We start from the raw sequence: 16,761 nt of genomic DNA on the forward strand, positions 1-16,761 counted from the left end.
TTTAACAAATTTCAATATTCGAATTTTGATATATATAAAATATTTATCTGCTTCAGAATCCAAATAATTCGTATTGATAAGCTAGATTCAGTGCGAAATTAAAGATTTACATCAAGTTTAAGGTACTGAAACTTCAACTATTAAATTTTTCTTGATGAAAGGTTTTCAAAAAAAGAAAAAGCATTAAGGAATTCATTTTCGCATGGTAAAAATGTATTGTTAAATCTCAATGTGTACTTTCGATCCTTGCGCAATGTCCATAAAATTCTTTTTAAGTTTGGTCAATAGTATCATACAACAAGAGTTCTATTAATAGTTCAGTAACTACCATTTAAGGATGCTCCTCTGTGACTTCAGAACAATAAATTCTGGAAAGCATATTTTTGTCCTGCTTCTGTAGAGTTTCCTAGAGACAAGGTTAGTCCTATAGTTTGTCTAAAGAGAGAGCTCCCCTCAAGAAATAGCGCATTTCGAAGAGGGGGGCTTCTTCCTTTGCTGATTCCTTTTTATTAATTCTCGTAAACGTAATTAAAACACAACTTCAGTATATTTTGAAAAAGAACAACATCTACCTTTATTTACAAACGACTACTAACTAAAGTGTTGCCATGCAGAGACAACTAAGTTCCTTTACTTAATCTCGTTACTAGGTAATTACAGGCGTGCAACATCCTCCCCGCCCTGGTCGACCTCCAGGGGGATGACCAGCTGCACGGGTCGGGAAATTGTCCCTCCATTTACACGCAGTATGCATGTTCGGGCTTTGTTGTCACGGCCTAAGATTACTGACTCGACGCGTGCTTTCCTCCAGGCGTGCCGAGGTCTGACGTCCTCCTGCAGCAAGACCACATCTCCGACCCGGATTACAGTACCTTTAGATGGGTTCTTCACATGGTGAAATGTTCTCAAGTCCATCAAATACTCCTTCTGCCATCTTTTCCAAAAGGAGTCCATTAATTGTTGACGACTTCTCCATATGCGTGTTAAATCAGAGTCCGAACTCGATGGGCCAGAAGGGATAGTTGTGAGTCGTTTTCCTATCAGAAAGTGAGAGGGTGTCAGTGCTTCGTCCGGATCGTCTGTAATACCATATTCATGAACAATTGGTCTGCTGTTCACGGCGGCTTCGATATCGCATAGAACCGTGACCAGACTGGTAGTGTCTAAGCAAGCTTTACCAAGGGTCTTCCGCAGACACTGTTTGATAGTACCAATCATTCTCTCCCAAAACCCTCTCATTATCAATCGTTTTCATTTCATTTAAAATAGTTGTTAAACGACTTACCGCATATTCCATATCTTCATTCAAAGTATCGTCTGTCATGTTGTCAATCTCAGTTGAGAAACGAGTTATGTTGCTTCGAATAGTTTTTCGTTTCCGCTTCAATTGCGACACTTGTTCTTCTTTCGTCGCCATTTTTCTTCCGTGGAGATCAGAGTTCGCAATAGTAAAAGTTCGCAATAGTAATAGTTTCGTAAAAAACCTTTGGCGTAATTCGTAATAATTTTTGGCGTAGTTCCAAGTCGCTGATTCGTATGAGTATTTCGGCACCAGATATTAATTCTCGTAAACGTAATTAAAACACAACTTCAGTATATTTTGAAAAAGAACAACATCTACCTTTATTTACAAACGACTACTAACTAAAGTGTTGCCATGCAGAGACAACTAAGTTCCTTTACTTAATCTCGTTACTAGGTAATTACAGGCGTGCAACACTTTTCTCTCGCCAACACGAGTCAAAATCTGCCTTGATGATGACCTAACACTGCTACTATGTTCAAGAATGGAGTTTTTGTTTTGCTTTGAAAAAAATCGTCAAAGAAAAAGTGAATGATCGAGATCAATCTAGATGCATTATGTTATCTATAGAAAGATCAACAATTAGCGAAAACCAGTCCGCTGATTTATTGAAGGCGTATATGATTGTTTGGCTAACTTTAAAAAGTGATGAGGGTCCTATGCGTGATGGACTTATTTTTATTACCCATGGTTTTAGAAAAACTACTTCTACAAGTTTCCTTCAACAAAAGAAAGTGCTTTATGAAAGAATAAAAAATCCTTAGTAAAAGTGATCTCAAGTAATAATAAGTTATCTCCAGTTCTGTTCGCGTGATTCATCAAATATTTGAAGAAAAACAAATTAGGTTCTTCACTGTGAATGCGTATTAAAAAACGGATTCCATTCATGAAAAAGAATATATGATTTGGAGGAATAAAATCGTTATTAAATTGGATTTATTGTTTTTGAAATTTTGAAACAATTTTTACCAGTGTTTATGTTTATTTATCTTCAAAATAGTATTGATTTTTTTGATAGTATTTACATCGAGGATTAATTATTTTTTTTAATTTTGATCTGTACTTTTGATCGAATAATAATTTCAAAATATTTCTCAGTCAGGAAAATAATTGGCGTTTGTTTAAATAGCACTAATAATATAATAATATAATTGAATTAGTAATTGAAATTTATTAATTTTCTTTCTCATCTTTAATGTTTCAATTGATAATATTTATTTTTTACACATTGAGCTTATTTTCATTCATTTATGTTTCAATATTTCAAAAACTTAATTACTATTATTGAAAAAAAATTTCTTGAGAAATTTTTCTTTTCAATAAATTTATTATTTTTATTGGCATAAAAAGTGCTTAGAGGAATTATTTTTTTATTATCGTTTTATGTGTTATAGTATTTATGATTTATTGATTTTATGAGTAAAATCTAAATTTTTGTTTTAATATTTTGTTTAGGGTTAGTAGTTTCGGCAATGTTAATAATAAGTGTTTAAGCAATCCCTCATGAATAAATTTATTTTTCAGCATATAAATAAAATTATAAGAATACTTTTCTCTTAAAATCTCGCATTAATATAAAATTTAATAGTTTTTCAAATATTTTGCCTTGCTGCCTTGATTTTGAAATTTATTTTTTAAATAAAAGAAACATTTTCTAGATAGAATCTTAATGATTTTTCAGCTGATTTCATGTCATTATTATTGTTATTATTATTCTAAATAATAATAATAATGACATTTCAATATATTATTTAAAAATAGCGGCAATATTTTGTAACTCTTTAAAAACTTAATTCTTAAAAAATTGAAACTTTTTAAATACATCTCGATGATGTATACTTTTGTTTGATTTTAAGTCCAATTCAAAATTAATTTTTCGCTATGTTCATAAAAAGTGTTAAAGTAATTCAATATGAATTAATTCATTTTTCAGCACTTTAATAGGGTAAGAATATTTTGCTCTTGAAAATTCACATAAATTTAGAATTAAAAATTTTTTTAACATTTTGCCTTGTATCCTTAATTTTTAAATTTATTTTTAAAATTAAAGAAAAGATTTCTAGATATGAATTCTTAAAGTTTTTCAGGCTGATTCACGATTTTTTTTTTTTTTTGAATTATATTTTACTTTATTATACTTTTAAAAATTGCGACTTCGGCTTTGGTGCCGCTTAAAACTTGATTAGTAATTATCTAGAAAGGAATTTTTAATAGTTTTTTAACTAATTTCATAGACAATATGTATATTAATGTATATTAAGACTATTTGAAACTTGATTTTAAGACTTTTTACCGTAAAGCTTGTTTTCTGTATATTTGTTAAATTCACATACATGAATAAAGTTTGTGCGAAATGCATGTGATATAGGCTTATATAATCCTGATTTTTAATTTTTTTATTATAACAAGGAAAAATTAGGGAACAAAAGTTATTTCAGTTTTTTTTTAATTTCCTAATGAATAACTAGATTTGTCAGGATATCTAATTTTTAAAAAATACTTTTAATTGCCTTAAAAGTAAAATACTATTTTTTAATTGAATAATAATCTGAATAAATTAAGTTTAACGAATTTTATATTGGTAATAATTTATTTTAATTGTAGGGGATTTGAATTCTGTGGAATATTTTGAAACTTTAAAAATAGGACCTGACGTAAGTAAAAATCTTTTTTGATATTTTGTGCAAACTTTTTTTAATCTAAGTTCATTATGTAACTGAAATATAAATCGATATTTTCCTTACGTATTTATATTCTAACTGAAAATAAGTAAATCTATTGTCGGATTTAGTGCTAAAACCAACTCGATCAAACTTTTTTAGTTCTAAAACTAATTAAAAATAATAATCTCCATAGAGTATTCTTCATATTTCTTAATTGAATTTGATTTAATTTTTTCATTATTTCCTTTTTTTTAAAAAAATGCTTTTAATTTACTTTACTTTATTTGGTTAACTTTATTTTATTCATTTTTATTTTTTAAAGAACTCTGGTCGTTCTATCGCCAAGAAAATTATCATTCCAATTTTTCAGTGCACTTGATTCACGTTCAAATAATATAGATGAATTATATTGCTTGAGCATGACATTTGTTTAAACAGTTTAAACTACGCAATTGAAATTATTCAAAAGGAAATTAAGTTTTTTTTCTTAGTTATTTCAAGTTTTTAGCAATAAAATTTTAAAAATATCGTAATTATAAATTTTCATTTCTCATGAACTAATTGACCGACTCCATTCAAATGTTGGATTTTGTCGTTTAAAGTTGCATATTTATCATTTTAAGTGATATAAAATTACAGAAATTAATTATTGTATAATTAAAAAAAAGTGTTTTCCCCTCTAGAATTCTTTTGGAATAAAAGCGTTTCACAATTGTGTGCGAAACGGTTTATATTTTCTTAATGAATAACAAAGGTGTTGCAAAATATACAAAAAGTAAAATAAACATTAAGGATTTCAAGCTTTGGACCACTCTCCTACTTAAATATTTTAAATTGAGACTGCATTTTTTTACGGTTTTAGTATGGCTATTCCTCGTATATCAAAGTTAAAAATTCATTCCATTAATTCCATTTTTTAAATTTGGTAAAACTAAACTTTTAGTTACAGTGTGAAAGGATACACATAATAAGTAAAGTTAAGTAAGTTTATAAGGTAACGATGGAATATCGCGTAAAAATTATTATTTTAGAATGTGCATCTATACAATATTTTTAAAATAAAGTCAGTTTGATCATAAAACATACACACAGCACAAAGAGAATATTAATATAAACTCAAACTAGGCTTAAGAAAAACGAAGCAGATGAAAATTAAATATTTAAAAAATTTCTAATAATTATTTAATGCAATTGATACATTTGCGTAAATCTTCTAATGAGAATATAATCATCTTTATTATACAGCTATGAACATTCGAGCCTTTTTATTAACACGTTTATATTAATTTGCCTTCGTGTATGTCTTTTCGGGTGGAATTTTGTAATCGATTTTAAACTAGCTTCCGGACTAACTACAGACTTCAAATTTGGCACATAGTTCAGAATTGGATGACAATGCATGAAAATGAAGAGAAAGAAGACATACAAAGTAAAATAAAATTAAAATTAAAGAAAAATTAATATTTTCACGATTGTCTTTGATGCCGATTCGATTATTTCAAATTAGTATCACATGTCAGTTGTAAAGTTTCGTGTACAGTGAGTGAAAAAATTGAGATTTTGGAAGTGAGTACCAAAAAAAACAAAAAAAAAAAAGAATAATAATAATTTTTTAAAAACCACGTTTTTGTATCGAAGAATAATAATTAAAAAATAGAAATTTGAAAAACGAAAAACGTGGGGCGCATAAAATACATAGCAGTACATATACATATACACATTTTCCTGCTCATGCACATGCACAGCCACATGCACATCCGCATATACATCCACATACACATGCATATACACAAACATATTCCACGTACATATCCACATTCAGATACAATTACAATTGCAGATATACGTACACATATTCTCATGAGCACACATACATACACTAATATAACATTACTGTTATGCATTTCATGCACCCCACGTTTTTTGTTTTTCAAATTTTTATTTTTTAATTATTATTCTCCACTACAAAAACGTAGTTTTTAAGAATATTATTTTTTATTTTTATTTTTTTATAGTAATTTAATTCTGCGGAATATTCATCAAACATTCATATTCATTGCTCGATAGTAAACAAGAAATATCGTTCATTAGACAGATTGTTTGGCCCGTAAATTTGCAAAAATAATTCATGAATGGAGAAAATTCATCGAATCTTGGTGTAAACTTTCTCATTTTTTGGAGTTTAGGAGTTTTGGAGTTTTTGGAATTCGGACTACATCTTTTATAATGCTTATGAATGATCGATTCGGTACTAACTTGAAACAACACTCAATTTTTGGTGCATCTAACACCGAATTCGGGTAATTTACACAGTTTTCACGATATATATTTGACGTCCTTTTTCCCTATATTTTTCAGACTATTTTACAAATGGTTTATATTTTTCAGACTATTTTAAATATAGTTTTTCTTGAACTGTTAATATTTCGAATAAGGTGGTTGTATATTTTTAGGGCATAAAAGTGCATCTTGGAACGTTTTTGTCATGTGCCGTTCAATTTTGGGAAAATTTATTTTTTAAAGACCCTCAGGAAAAAAAGCTGTATTTGAAGGATTTGCCTCAAAATAAATACCCCTTGAAATTGAGGTACAGAATATAAATTTATTCATTTAAAAATTTTATAATCTTTAATATATTATGCTCTTCTACACCAGTTAAACAAAATAACATCTTGTTAATAAATCTAAGGAAATGTCTTATAAATAAAATGTGATTTAAAATCAACGTGGTGAAAATAGTAAAGCAGGGATACAAAAAAATAAATTCAAGGGGTATACGGGAGTGCAAACAAGTGCAATAAAGAACTATTTAATGGAGATTTCAAAATATACATACGTTGCACTGTAATTTGACTTATTTTACCTTGACTTGCAGTGCATCTTAACACTTATTGTATCTTAACACTGAAAATGGTGGCAACTACTTCACACCAAAAAGTTTTGTGGTAAGCATCAAAGATAATTCTTGGTGTAATCGAAAAATGACAGCTCTTTGCGTAGTGAAATACCTGGAAAGTTCATCTACACTACTTTTGGTTGAAAATAGTTGTCCCAATTTTTGATGTTCAATAACAAGAAAGTTTATCATACAATTAGATATAATCCACATAAAGATCAGTAAAATTATTTTTACGATGCAATTAAAAGTAGCTGCGTAAAAAAGACTGCGTGCAAAACAACAAAAAAATTCCCGCAATCTCTTATAAAAATGTAAACAATAGATTGACACTATCAAAAGGACGACAAGATCAGCGTTTATGAAAAAGAAAATAATTTAGGAATGGTTGAATGCATGTGCAGAGCATTGGATGCGAAGATTGATGATGAGTACCTAGGGAATACAGAGAATTTGTCAGTGGAAGAGAAGTGGGAAACATTCAAGAATATTATTATAAACTCGACTGAAGAAACCTTGGGAAGAGAAGAAAAGGAAAGGGGAAAAGAATGGTATGATGAAGAGTGTGAAATCCTAGTTGATGAAAAGAATAAAGCGAGAGTAAGGTTAATTGCCCACAATGCAAGAAACAACGAAAAAGTGTACAAGGAAAAGAGAAAACTAGCTAAGAGAGTTATTCGTACCAAGAAAAGAACACTGGAAAAGGAAAAGATACAGGAAGTGGAGGACCTGTCTGCGATAGGGGACATCTGTGGAATGTATGCAAAATTAACTTCTATGAAAAGAGGGTACCAACCACGAACCACACTTTGTCGTGGAAAAAATGGAATCTTGGTTGGAAAAGAAGACGAAATTTTGGAAACGTGGGCAGAACATTTTGAAAGCCTTTTAAACAGAAATGAAGTAATTGAACAAACGGAAGGTGAACTAGTTACATCAGAGAATGATTGTGGACCGTTAGAGATGGAGGAAGTTAAAGAAGCAATTAAAAAGTTACGTAATGAAAAGCACCTGGAGAAGATTTAATTTTCCCAGAACTAATAAAATATGGCATTGAGAAGTTATCCAAAATGGTGTATGACCTTGTAAATGAAGTCTGGGAGAATGAACAGATACCAAACGAATGAAACAGCGCAGTGATATGCCCAATTTTGAAAAAGGGAAACATACTGGACTGCAATAACTATAGAGGAATCTCCCTGCTTAATCTGACTTACAAAGTATTAACGAAAGTCATAGCTACAAGACTTAAGCCATTGATAGAGAGAGAAATTGGAGACTACCAATGTGGCTTTAGGCTAAATAGATCAACCATAGACCAGATATTCAGCACTAGGAGGCTCAGCCCCCTGCTCGCTAACGCTCGCCAACCCCGAGAATTGCTACGCAATCCTATGTGGTTCATGCCGTGAACCATGGCTCGCTGCGCTCGCTCACCAATGAACACAATGTCCTAGCACAAAGACATAATATATTATCATCAAAGACTTAGCATTTTATCATCAAAGACATAGTATTGTACTTATGTAGAAGAATTCTATCAATGTTCTAAGTGACTTTTAAAAAAGTATATTAGCTATTTAGATTGTACATGGTGAAAAAATCAAAACATTAGCTAAATGAGAAACATATTAGCAAAATAAATTATCAAATATTGCAGTTACTCCCCTAAATTAAACTAAATGTGTATAATAAATTAGTTAATGCTAGAAATTCTGAAAGTTTTAGAAAAAAAATTTATTACTTAAAAATATAAATTTAAAACCCTAACTTTTCCTTGTGAGATAATAATCCTCAAAAAGTCTTTCATATTCAAGAAAATTGTTTTATCGCCAAAATTCAAAAATTTGTTTTATCGCCAAATGAAATATTTTTTGGTGATCAGCATTATTGAAATCAATTTCTATATTAATTAACATTTGTGATAAAGTACATAACATTTTAGAACAAAATAAGGATGTTTTACGTACAATAAATTAAAATGCATGGCTGTTAGCATTACCCGAGAAATACCACGTGGAGGTCGCCATGCTGTATTTCTAATCGGGGAATTTTGATTTTGGCTGTTCCTCTTGCCTACTGCCAATAGAAGTTTCAATTAAATTTTTTTCCAAAAAACATTTTTTTCCGCAAAGCTCTAAGAAATTAATACTAAGCATTTAGAATTTCTTTGAAAACACAATTATAGATTTGGCATCTTGGAGCAATTACTGAAAGGCTGTCAAATGACTTAACTCTTGATAGGCCAACATAAAGTTGTCCATGACTAAAACTTGTTTAGTCAATACTAAACTGATTTTCTCAAAAGTCTGACCTTGTGACTTATTTATAGTCATGGAGAAGGCCAGCCTAATTAATTCCTAATTGAGTTTAAATTAAATATTATCATATTTTTAGGGCATGAATCTGAATTGAACAACCTGATAATGCTCACTCTGGTTTTTGTTTCCGTTTTTAAAAGCGCTATATGTTGAGCCACCTCATGTGACATTTGCCATGTAACACTGTCACATTGTCATTTTTAGCAGCAATTATTGGTCGATTTTCCAACGTTGCCATTCGGGGAGTTGTAATGAGGCTTTTTTTTTGGTGCCGTGTAAGAGAATAATGAGGCTTTTTTTTGGTGCCGTGTAAGAGAAATATATATATAGATTAGAAATATCTTGGAAAAATTCAAGGAAATGAATGTTAATGTCTATCAGCTCTATGTCGATTTCAAGCAAGCATATGATTCAATAAATAGAGAATTGATGCTATGGACCTTACACGAGTTTATCATCCCTCATAAAATAATCAGGTTGATTAGAATGACAACTTCATCTACTAAAGCGAAAGTAAAGGTACAAAATAAAATGTTCAGGGAATTTGATATTGTGACTGGATTGAGACAGGGTGACATTCTGTCAACCTTGTTGTTTAATGTATGACTTGAAAAAGTGATGCGTAACACGGTTTCAAATAGAGGAGGTACTATTTTTAATAGAACGAAACAAGTCCTTGCTTTCGCCGATGATGTAATATTGATAACAAGAAGTAAAAATGTACTTGTTGACCTTTTTAAAGTCTTAATTAAAGAAGCTAGTCTTTTTGGTTTAGAAATAAATAGTGATAAGACCAAATACATGATAAGGGATTGTAGGGGAAAGTATATAGACACAGAACTACAAATCAATGAAATTACAAAATTTGAGAGAGTTAGGGAATTTAAGTACTTGGGATCAGTTGTCACTGAAAACAATGGTATTATGCCAGAGATTAAGCAAAGGAAATCGCAGTTATTTCGCACTTGAGAGATTGCTGAAATCAAAAGTAATAACGAGAAAAACAACGCTTCAGGTTCATAAAACTATAAACAGACCAACCGTTATCTATGGATCAGAGACGTGGACTCCAACCCAGAAACAAGAAAAAATGCTGATTACCTGGGAAAGAAAAATTCTTAGAGCTATTTTTGGACTTGTCAAAGAGGGTGATCTGTGGAGAAGGCGATACAATTTTGAAATTGCAAGACTATTTAAGGAAAAAGATATAATCAACTATGTAAAAGCAAAGAGAATTCAATGGCTAGGACACCTTGAGAGAATGGAGGAAAACAGAGGCACTAAGAAGATATTCAAGGGGCAGTGCCAGGGCCAAAGGAAAAGTGGAAGGCTGGTCAAAAGATGGTTTGACGAGGTGGAAAAAGACCTTAATAAGACTCTAAAATTCCGAAACTGGAAACAAAGAGCTAGAGACTGGCGACTTTGGAGGAAAATTGTTAGTGAGGCCATGGTCCAACATGGACTGTAATGCCAGGGAGTTAGTTAGTTAGTTAGTGAATGCATGTGAACTTTCTGCATTATTTTCGCTTTTATTTGACTGCAACCTTTAAAGTATATATAAATACTCGATTTAGTGTTAACTAAAAATAAAGTGTTCTTTCTCCCAAATCTTTGATTTCTTTAACACCGAATTCAGAGAGATATTACGCCACAGTTTTTTTAGTATACTGAAGATGCACCAATCTAGGCAGAATTGGTGCAATGCGTAACTCGAGACATCTAGCAAAAACTTTGAATATTTCCCATGTACAATGGTTATAAACGTGTAACATGTGTGAAAATAAACTTAAACGGAGTTAAATAAGGCTTGTTTATTGACCTTGTATACAATTGTAAATTGTTACTAATTGGAGCGTCTTCAACGGCTTCAAATAGTATTTGCAACCTGATTTCCCAATGTGGTTTTTTATTCTTTTTGTCTGTCTATTTTGCACTCTTATTTAGATCACGTTCTTTTGAAGCATGCATTTTAAATTTAAGCTTAGTTTTAGATGAAAAAGCTATTTTTATATTATTTAAATCTTTCATTGTTTTTCATTGGTTAATAGAACATATACTTTTTTTGCAGATATCCCCCAATTTTTTATAGTTCTGAAGAGAAACGTTGGTGTGTTTGGCTTCTTTATGCAAATTCCAGATGCCTTCAACGAAGTCAATTATTTCGATACAACTACTTGAATGACAGACCTGTAAGTATAAGTTTCACTTCCATATAACACAAAAATTATTCTTTCACTTAGAATGAGTAAGAGATGCATTAAAGTAATCAAATTGGTTCGGTGCAACTTCTTAAAGGATAAATTTTTTAAGCAAAATTCTCTCGAACAAATGTAACATTTTTTTTTTGTGCAAATATGAGAAGCTTTAAAGTAATTCAGTTGTTTTGGTACAACTTCTGATAGATTTTTAATTAAATTAGCTTCCTCCAAAGAACGAAAAATGGTTCAACTCAATTCAATCATTCACAATTGATTATGTTGCTCACAATTGGCTGGACATAACTATTTATGTGAAGGATATTTAACTAAATGAACTTCATCCAAACAGTACAAAAATATTTTTAATACCCTTAAAACAGCAAAGTATTTCTGTGCAATTACTTAAATTGCAACCTAAGTAAGATAAAGTTTACAAGAGAAAGTTATTCATGTGCAATTACTTAATTTACAACCTTAGTACAAAATGTCGCTTGGCGAGATTTCAAAAAATTTCCAGGGGGTGGGATATTCTAGGATCCACCCGAACATGAATAAATACCAAATGAAATTTCAAAGCAAAATTTAAAAATTTTAAAAATAAATGTGTCAGCAAAAACAATACTTTTTCAGGGGACATACTGCCTTAATAACAAGTATTATTTTTTAAATTTCGTTCAGTTTTTAAGCTCTCCCATATTAATTTAAATTGCATACCTATATAGATATTACTTCAAAGATAGAAATAAATACAAATAAAGAAAAATACATTTCATACATAAGAAACCATTGCAATTTCTAAACTAATAGTCTTATTATCGCGTGTTTGATTTAAATTAATTCGACAAAAATAATTATATAGGAAACAATACTTCATTTGTCTAGATAGCAATGTAAATTGCCTAGATAAGTACAAGTCATGTATTACATTTCTTATAAATGAAACCGGCATTATTCGTAAACTATTTATCCTAATGTATGTCGTACTATCTTTAAACTATTTATCCTTAGTCGTACTGTGCGAATTCAGCATAAAAATTACATCTGAAACAATGACCCATTTGTCTAGACAGCAAAGTTTCTCCGTTTCCCTACTTTCGTCAATATACGATATGCAAAATTATTACCACTTACAAAAGGAGAGTATTAAAGAGTTTGTCATTTGTTACAGCATTTATTTTTCAACGATATACTTGATTTTATTTAGCAATTTTTGCTTCACTAATAGATATAAACAGTTTAAGTGCTAGTTCTTAGGTATCTTAATTTTCTTTTCTATTTCAGATTATGTCCCAGAGCTACGTTTCGATGCCGCATTTTTTCATGGTACTTATAGTAGCAATCTACGCCATATTTTTAGTAATTATGACAAGATTTTCATTCGGCCAAAGTCTCCTTGCTAAGGTATGTGGATAGTTCAAAATTTTTATGGTTTCAAAAAAATTAGCAAAATTAGTAAAATTATTTGTTATAAATTATGAATTTTAAGACATGCATTGAGGAAATTCTGGTAAAAACAAATTTGACAACTTAAAATATCATTATTAAAAAATTAAAAGAAAATAATAATAAAATTAAAAATTATATTTTTCCAAGTACACTAAAGAAAAGGAAATAATTATTTTCGTCGTACCTGAAACGAAAAGCGTAGACCGCATCACTTTTCAAAGGCGTGACCTTGTGCTTTTTGTTTCAAATGTAACAAATTAAAACAAAAATAAAAATATTTTTCTCCTTTTAGTTCACTTATAAAATGAAAAATTTTAACACTCAATTTTAATTTCATTATTTCTGCATATTTTTCTTTCAACCAGAGTGTTAAGATAAAAAAAAATCCTCAGAAGTAGGATAATGATCTGAGTTCTATTGTTTTCAGAACAGTTGGGCAGATTTTTTTTAAATTTGATTAACACCCTGTTTTCTTTTTAAAAAAAACTTTATTCCACGATTTAAAAAAAAAAACGTAAGGCCTCCGACGATGTCTTCCATGTTCAACTCAACGTTACATTTTGTGTTTCTGCGCAAAAACTATAATACTTAAAAGAATAAAAAAACTCATATTTAGTAATAAGTTTGACTGTTAGATTTGACGTAAAAAATATCATAAGGGGAGCTCTGCAGGTCACAGGAATGCAATTACAGAGTACAAATTTGGCATGCTAAAAAGAGTATATTTGTTGATGAACCTATAGTTATTTTTCTTTTTCAAAATTTCAATTCGTTCCTAAGTTTTTGTAATCGTAATTGCTTTTTGTGAATTTTTTCTTACTTTTTTGCGTTACATCTTGTTTTGCAGCTCAAAAAGTTTTAAAATTTAAATGTTTGAAATTACGATGAGTTTGTAGAAAAAATGTACAAGAAATATGACGGAATGATAAAAAATTTTACATTCCACAATTAAATCAAGAAGTGCTAAACTTAAAGTGAAAAAATTACCATTTTCGAACGATTTGTCAACGACGGAATTAAAATTTGCTATGCTGAGAGAGCCGTTTTAATTTGTGATTTTGCACGAATTTTGCTCCGAAATTCCAATAAGTTCGAAAGTAATTGCAAGTTTAAATGCTTTACCGTGAATTTTTGCTTTAAATATTTACTATCGATCAATTATTGTAAGAATACATTTTTCTCACGTGGCATCCATTATTTGCTTTTGTTTTTTTACTATATAAGCTCGCGCTCGAGTAGATTTCAATCAAAAGTAGCTAAGGGAGAGGGAATAATTTTTGCCCAAATCTTACCGTTTGTATTGAAATTCCTAAAAATAAAAAAAAACTTAGTAAAGAACAATAAAATCATTCCTAAATTGGATTGCTGTAAGTCTCGTTAACGAGCGAAATTACTTTTCATTTATTTCTTCTTTTTGAGTTACACAATCTGTATTTCTTAGCTTAATTTTTTTTTTCTCGAATAGAAATATTTATTTTCAAATCGTAGTAATTATCTGTTTCTTTACGATTAGCATATTAGCTAACATAAAGCTACAATAATTGTATACTGCGAAATTGAAAAGTTCTGTATTTTTGTGGAAAATATTGACGTTTAAGATGAAACAATGATAAATGAGAAGCAAAGGGGGCTAGCGAGTACTAGTTGCAGTGCTGTATTAAAGCTACTTTTAGAGTTCAAGGCGTAGTGGGAAATTCCCAGCAATCAAATTTAAAGATTCATCTTTGAACTTAAGAAGACATTTATTAAACAATAAAAAAGATTATTGCAACACATAAGTATCTGGAAATTATCATCAATGAAACATACTCTGCTATCTACAGTAGGGAACCGATTATCCGGAACGATCGGGACCATCGCTATTTCGGATAACTGATTTTTCCGGTTTTCTGAATCGCTACAAAAAGCCGTTTTTTAATTGTTAAACCCAACTAAAAAAAATTTTTTTTGTGGAAATAATCTTAAAAAGAAGAAAAAACGATGGAGTAATACACTAATGATTATTTCCAAAATGATGGTAAGGTAAATACAGGGCTAAAGAGAACAGAAGGGCTGGTTCACTCCTTTGAAGTATCTCTCGCCGCGCCGATCCTCCGACGTCACTCTAGTGACGTCACTTTGGCGCAAAGCTCGCACTTTTACTTCAAGAACGGAGCGTTTGGCCTTACTAGCTCTAACTAATATTGGATCATTTCTTTTTGCGAGATATTCTAAGACATTTGTTATTTTCTATAATGACTTTCCTCAGTTTTTGCAGTGAATTTACAAGAATTTAAAACTATTATCGAAATGTCAGTTTGCGCGATTGCAACTTGCAAAAATTCTGATACTATAACAAAAGGAAAAAGTATAATTTTTCGCGTGTTCCCTAAAGTAAATGAACAACTATGTAAAGAATGGATTCCGAAATGACACAGTTAATATAAAACAGCAATACGTTTATTCTGTCGTAAAGAACTTTTATAAAAATTCATTATCTAAATAGAAACCGCCTCGTTGCTTCGTAAAGAAAGGCAGGTGAAAAGAATTAAAAAATTGATAAAATCAAAGAAAATTAAAATGTAAATAAAAAGTATAAATAAAATATATAGTATATAGTTGAAATTCTCCTAATTTCATAACATATTTTTTAATGTAGTTATTCTAAATATTTATGATTTTTTTAAAAAATTATATTCTCTTCAATTTAAATATCTATAAATTATATCATCGTAAATTTAATTGTCTATAAACAATTGTAAAATTTCTAATGTCATTATGAACCTAAATTATTATTTTGTTTCAGTAAATAGCGTTTAAGGTCGATTTTTCCTAATGATTAAGTAAGAACAAATTGCTATTAACGACATATTTTAAAATCAGGGATTCTAAATTTAACTTAACTTATCGTTATAAAAGAATATGTAGATAAAAAAGTGTCGATATATGCCTTCATTTTTCTTAATAGTTAAAGTTAAAACTGAACTTTTTAAAGTAAAGTATTTATCGTGTCATTTTCACCAACTAGCAAAACATTTTTATAAGTTTAAAATGGTATTTTTTTTAATATAATAACCAAGAAAGTTTTTTTTAAACTATGTTTATGAACGGAAATAATGTGTTAATTACGTAAAGTTTGAAGGCTAATAAACAGAAAAAGTATAACTTATTTTTACAAAGAGAAGGATGCAAAGTTATCATATCTTTGATTGCGATCTCCGAGATCTGTGGACACAGTGACGTCATGAGGAGGGAAATCGTATCTTCAGCTCTAAGAGCGGAGTGAACTAGCCCTTCTATTCTCTTTAACCCTGAGGTAAATATCTTTCAAAAAAGAACGAAAAATCCTAAAATCTTATGAGGAAAAAAAAAATTTAAAAATGGCGGGAAAATTTATCGAATTTCGTTCCGGTTTTTCGGTTTTCCGGTTTTCTGATTTCCGGATAACGGGTTCTGTACTGCACTATTCTTAACATAACTCTGCTCTCTCACAAATCTAATTCTAATTACTGTCTACATCTCGGCACCTGCCGCCGAAAGCAGCGCCAACCAATCTATCGGTGGACATTCAATTTATACCTAAATTGCCGCATCTAAGATGCGTAGTTGCTAAGGCGCCACGAAATGTTCAAGATGTTCAGTCATTTATGGGTCTCTTGAATTTTTACTCAGTGTTTTCTAAAGACTTAGCAACTTTGGCCTATCCTTTATACAACTTAACCAAGAAAAGTGTTACTTGGAAATGGGATCGCACTTGTCAGGAAGCTTTCGAAAATGGGAAAAACGAAATTTGCTCTGACAAAATACTAACTCAATATGATCCAAACCTCCCTATCTTGCTATCTTCTGATGCTTCACCTGTTGGATTGGGAGCAGAACTTTGCCATGAATTTCCAGATGGTGTAGAACGACCCATAGCATTTGTCTCTAGAACTCTATCTCCAACGGAACAACG

At 30.3% G+C, this 16,761-nt stretch overlaps 1 protein-coding gene across 3 annotated transcripts in view; it reads left to right on the top strand.

Moving 5' to 3' along the window:
• The window catches only part of LOC107436416 (saccharopine dehydrogenase-like oxidoreductase), a 36,493-nt gene that overhangs the window by 8,404 nt on the left and 11,328 nt on the right, over positions 1-16,761 (top strand). For all 3 annotated transcript variants that reach the window (XR_015429778.1, XM_087153390.1, XM_087153389.1), the window contains exons 5-8: positions 3,908-3,957; positions 6,420-6,553; positions 11,252-11,372; positions 12,663-12,782. Coding sequence is in view for 2 of the 3 variants with exons in the window: in XM_087153390.1 (XP_087009516.1) it covers positions 3,908-3,957; positions 6,420-6,553; positions 11,252-11,372; positions 12,663-12,782 (425 nt within the window). In the remaining variant the exon portion in view is untranslated. The remainder of the gene's footprint in view (positions 1-3,907; positions 3,958-6,419; positions 6,554-11,251; positions 11,373-12,662; positions 12,783-16,761) is intronic.

Source organism: Parasteatoda tepidariorum, chromosome 10, assembly GCF_982258835.1.
Source record: "Parasteatoda tepidariorum strain Cologne lab strain chromosome 10, Ptep-v5.0, whole genome shotgun sequence".
NCBI classification, from domain to species: Eukaryota; Metazoa; Arthropoda; class Arachnida; order Araneae; family Theridiidae; genus Parasteatoda; species Parasteatoda tepidariorum.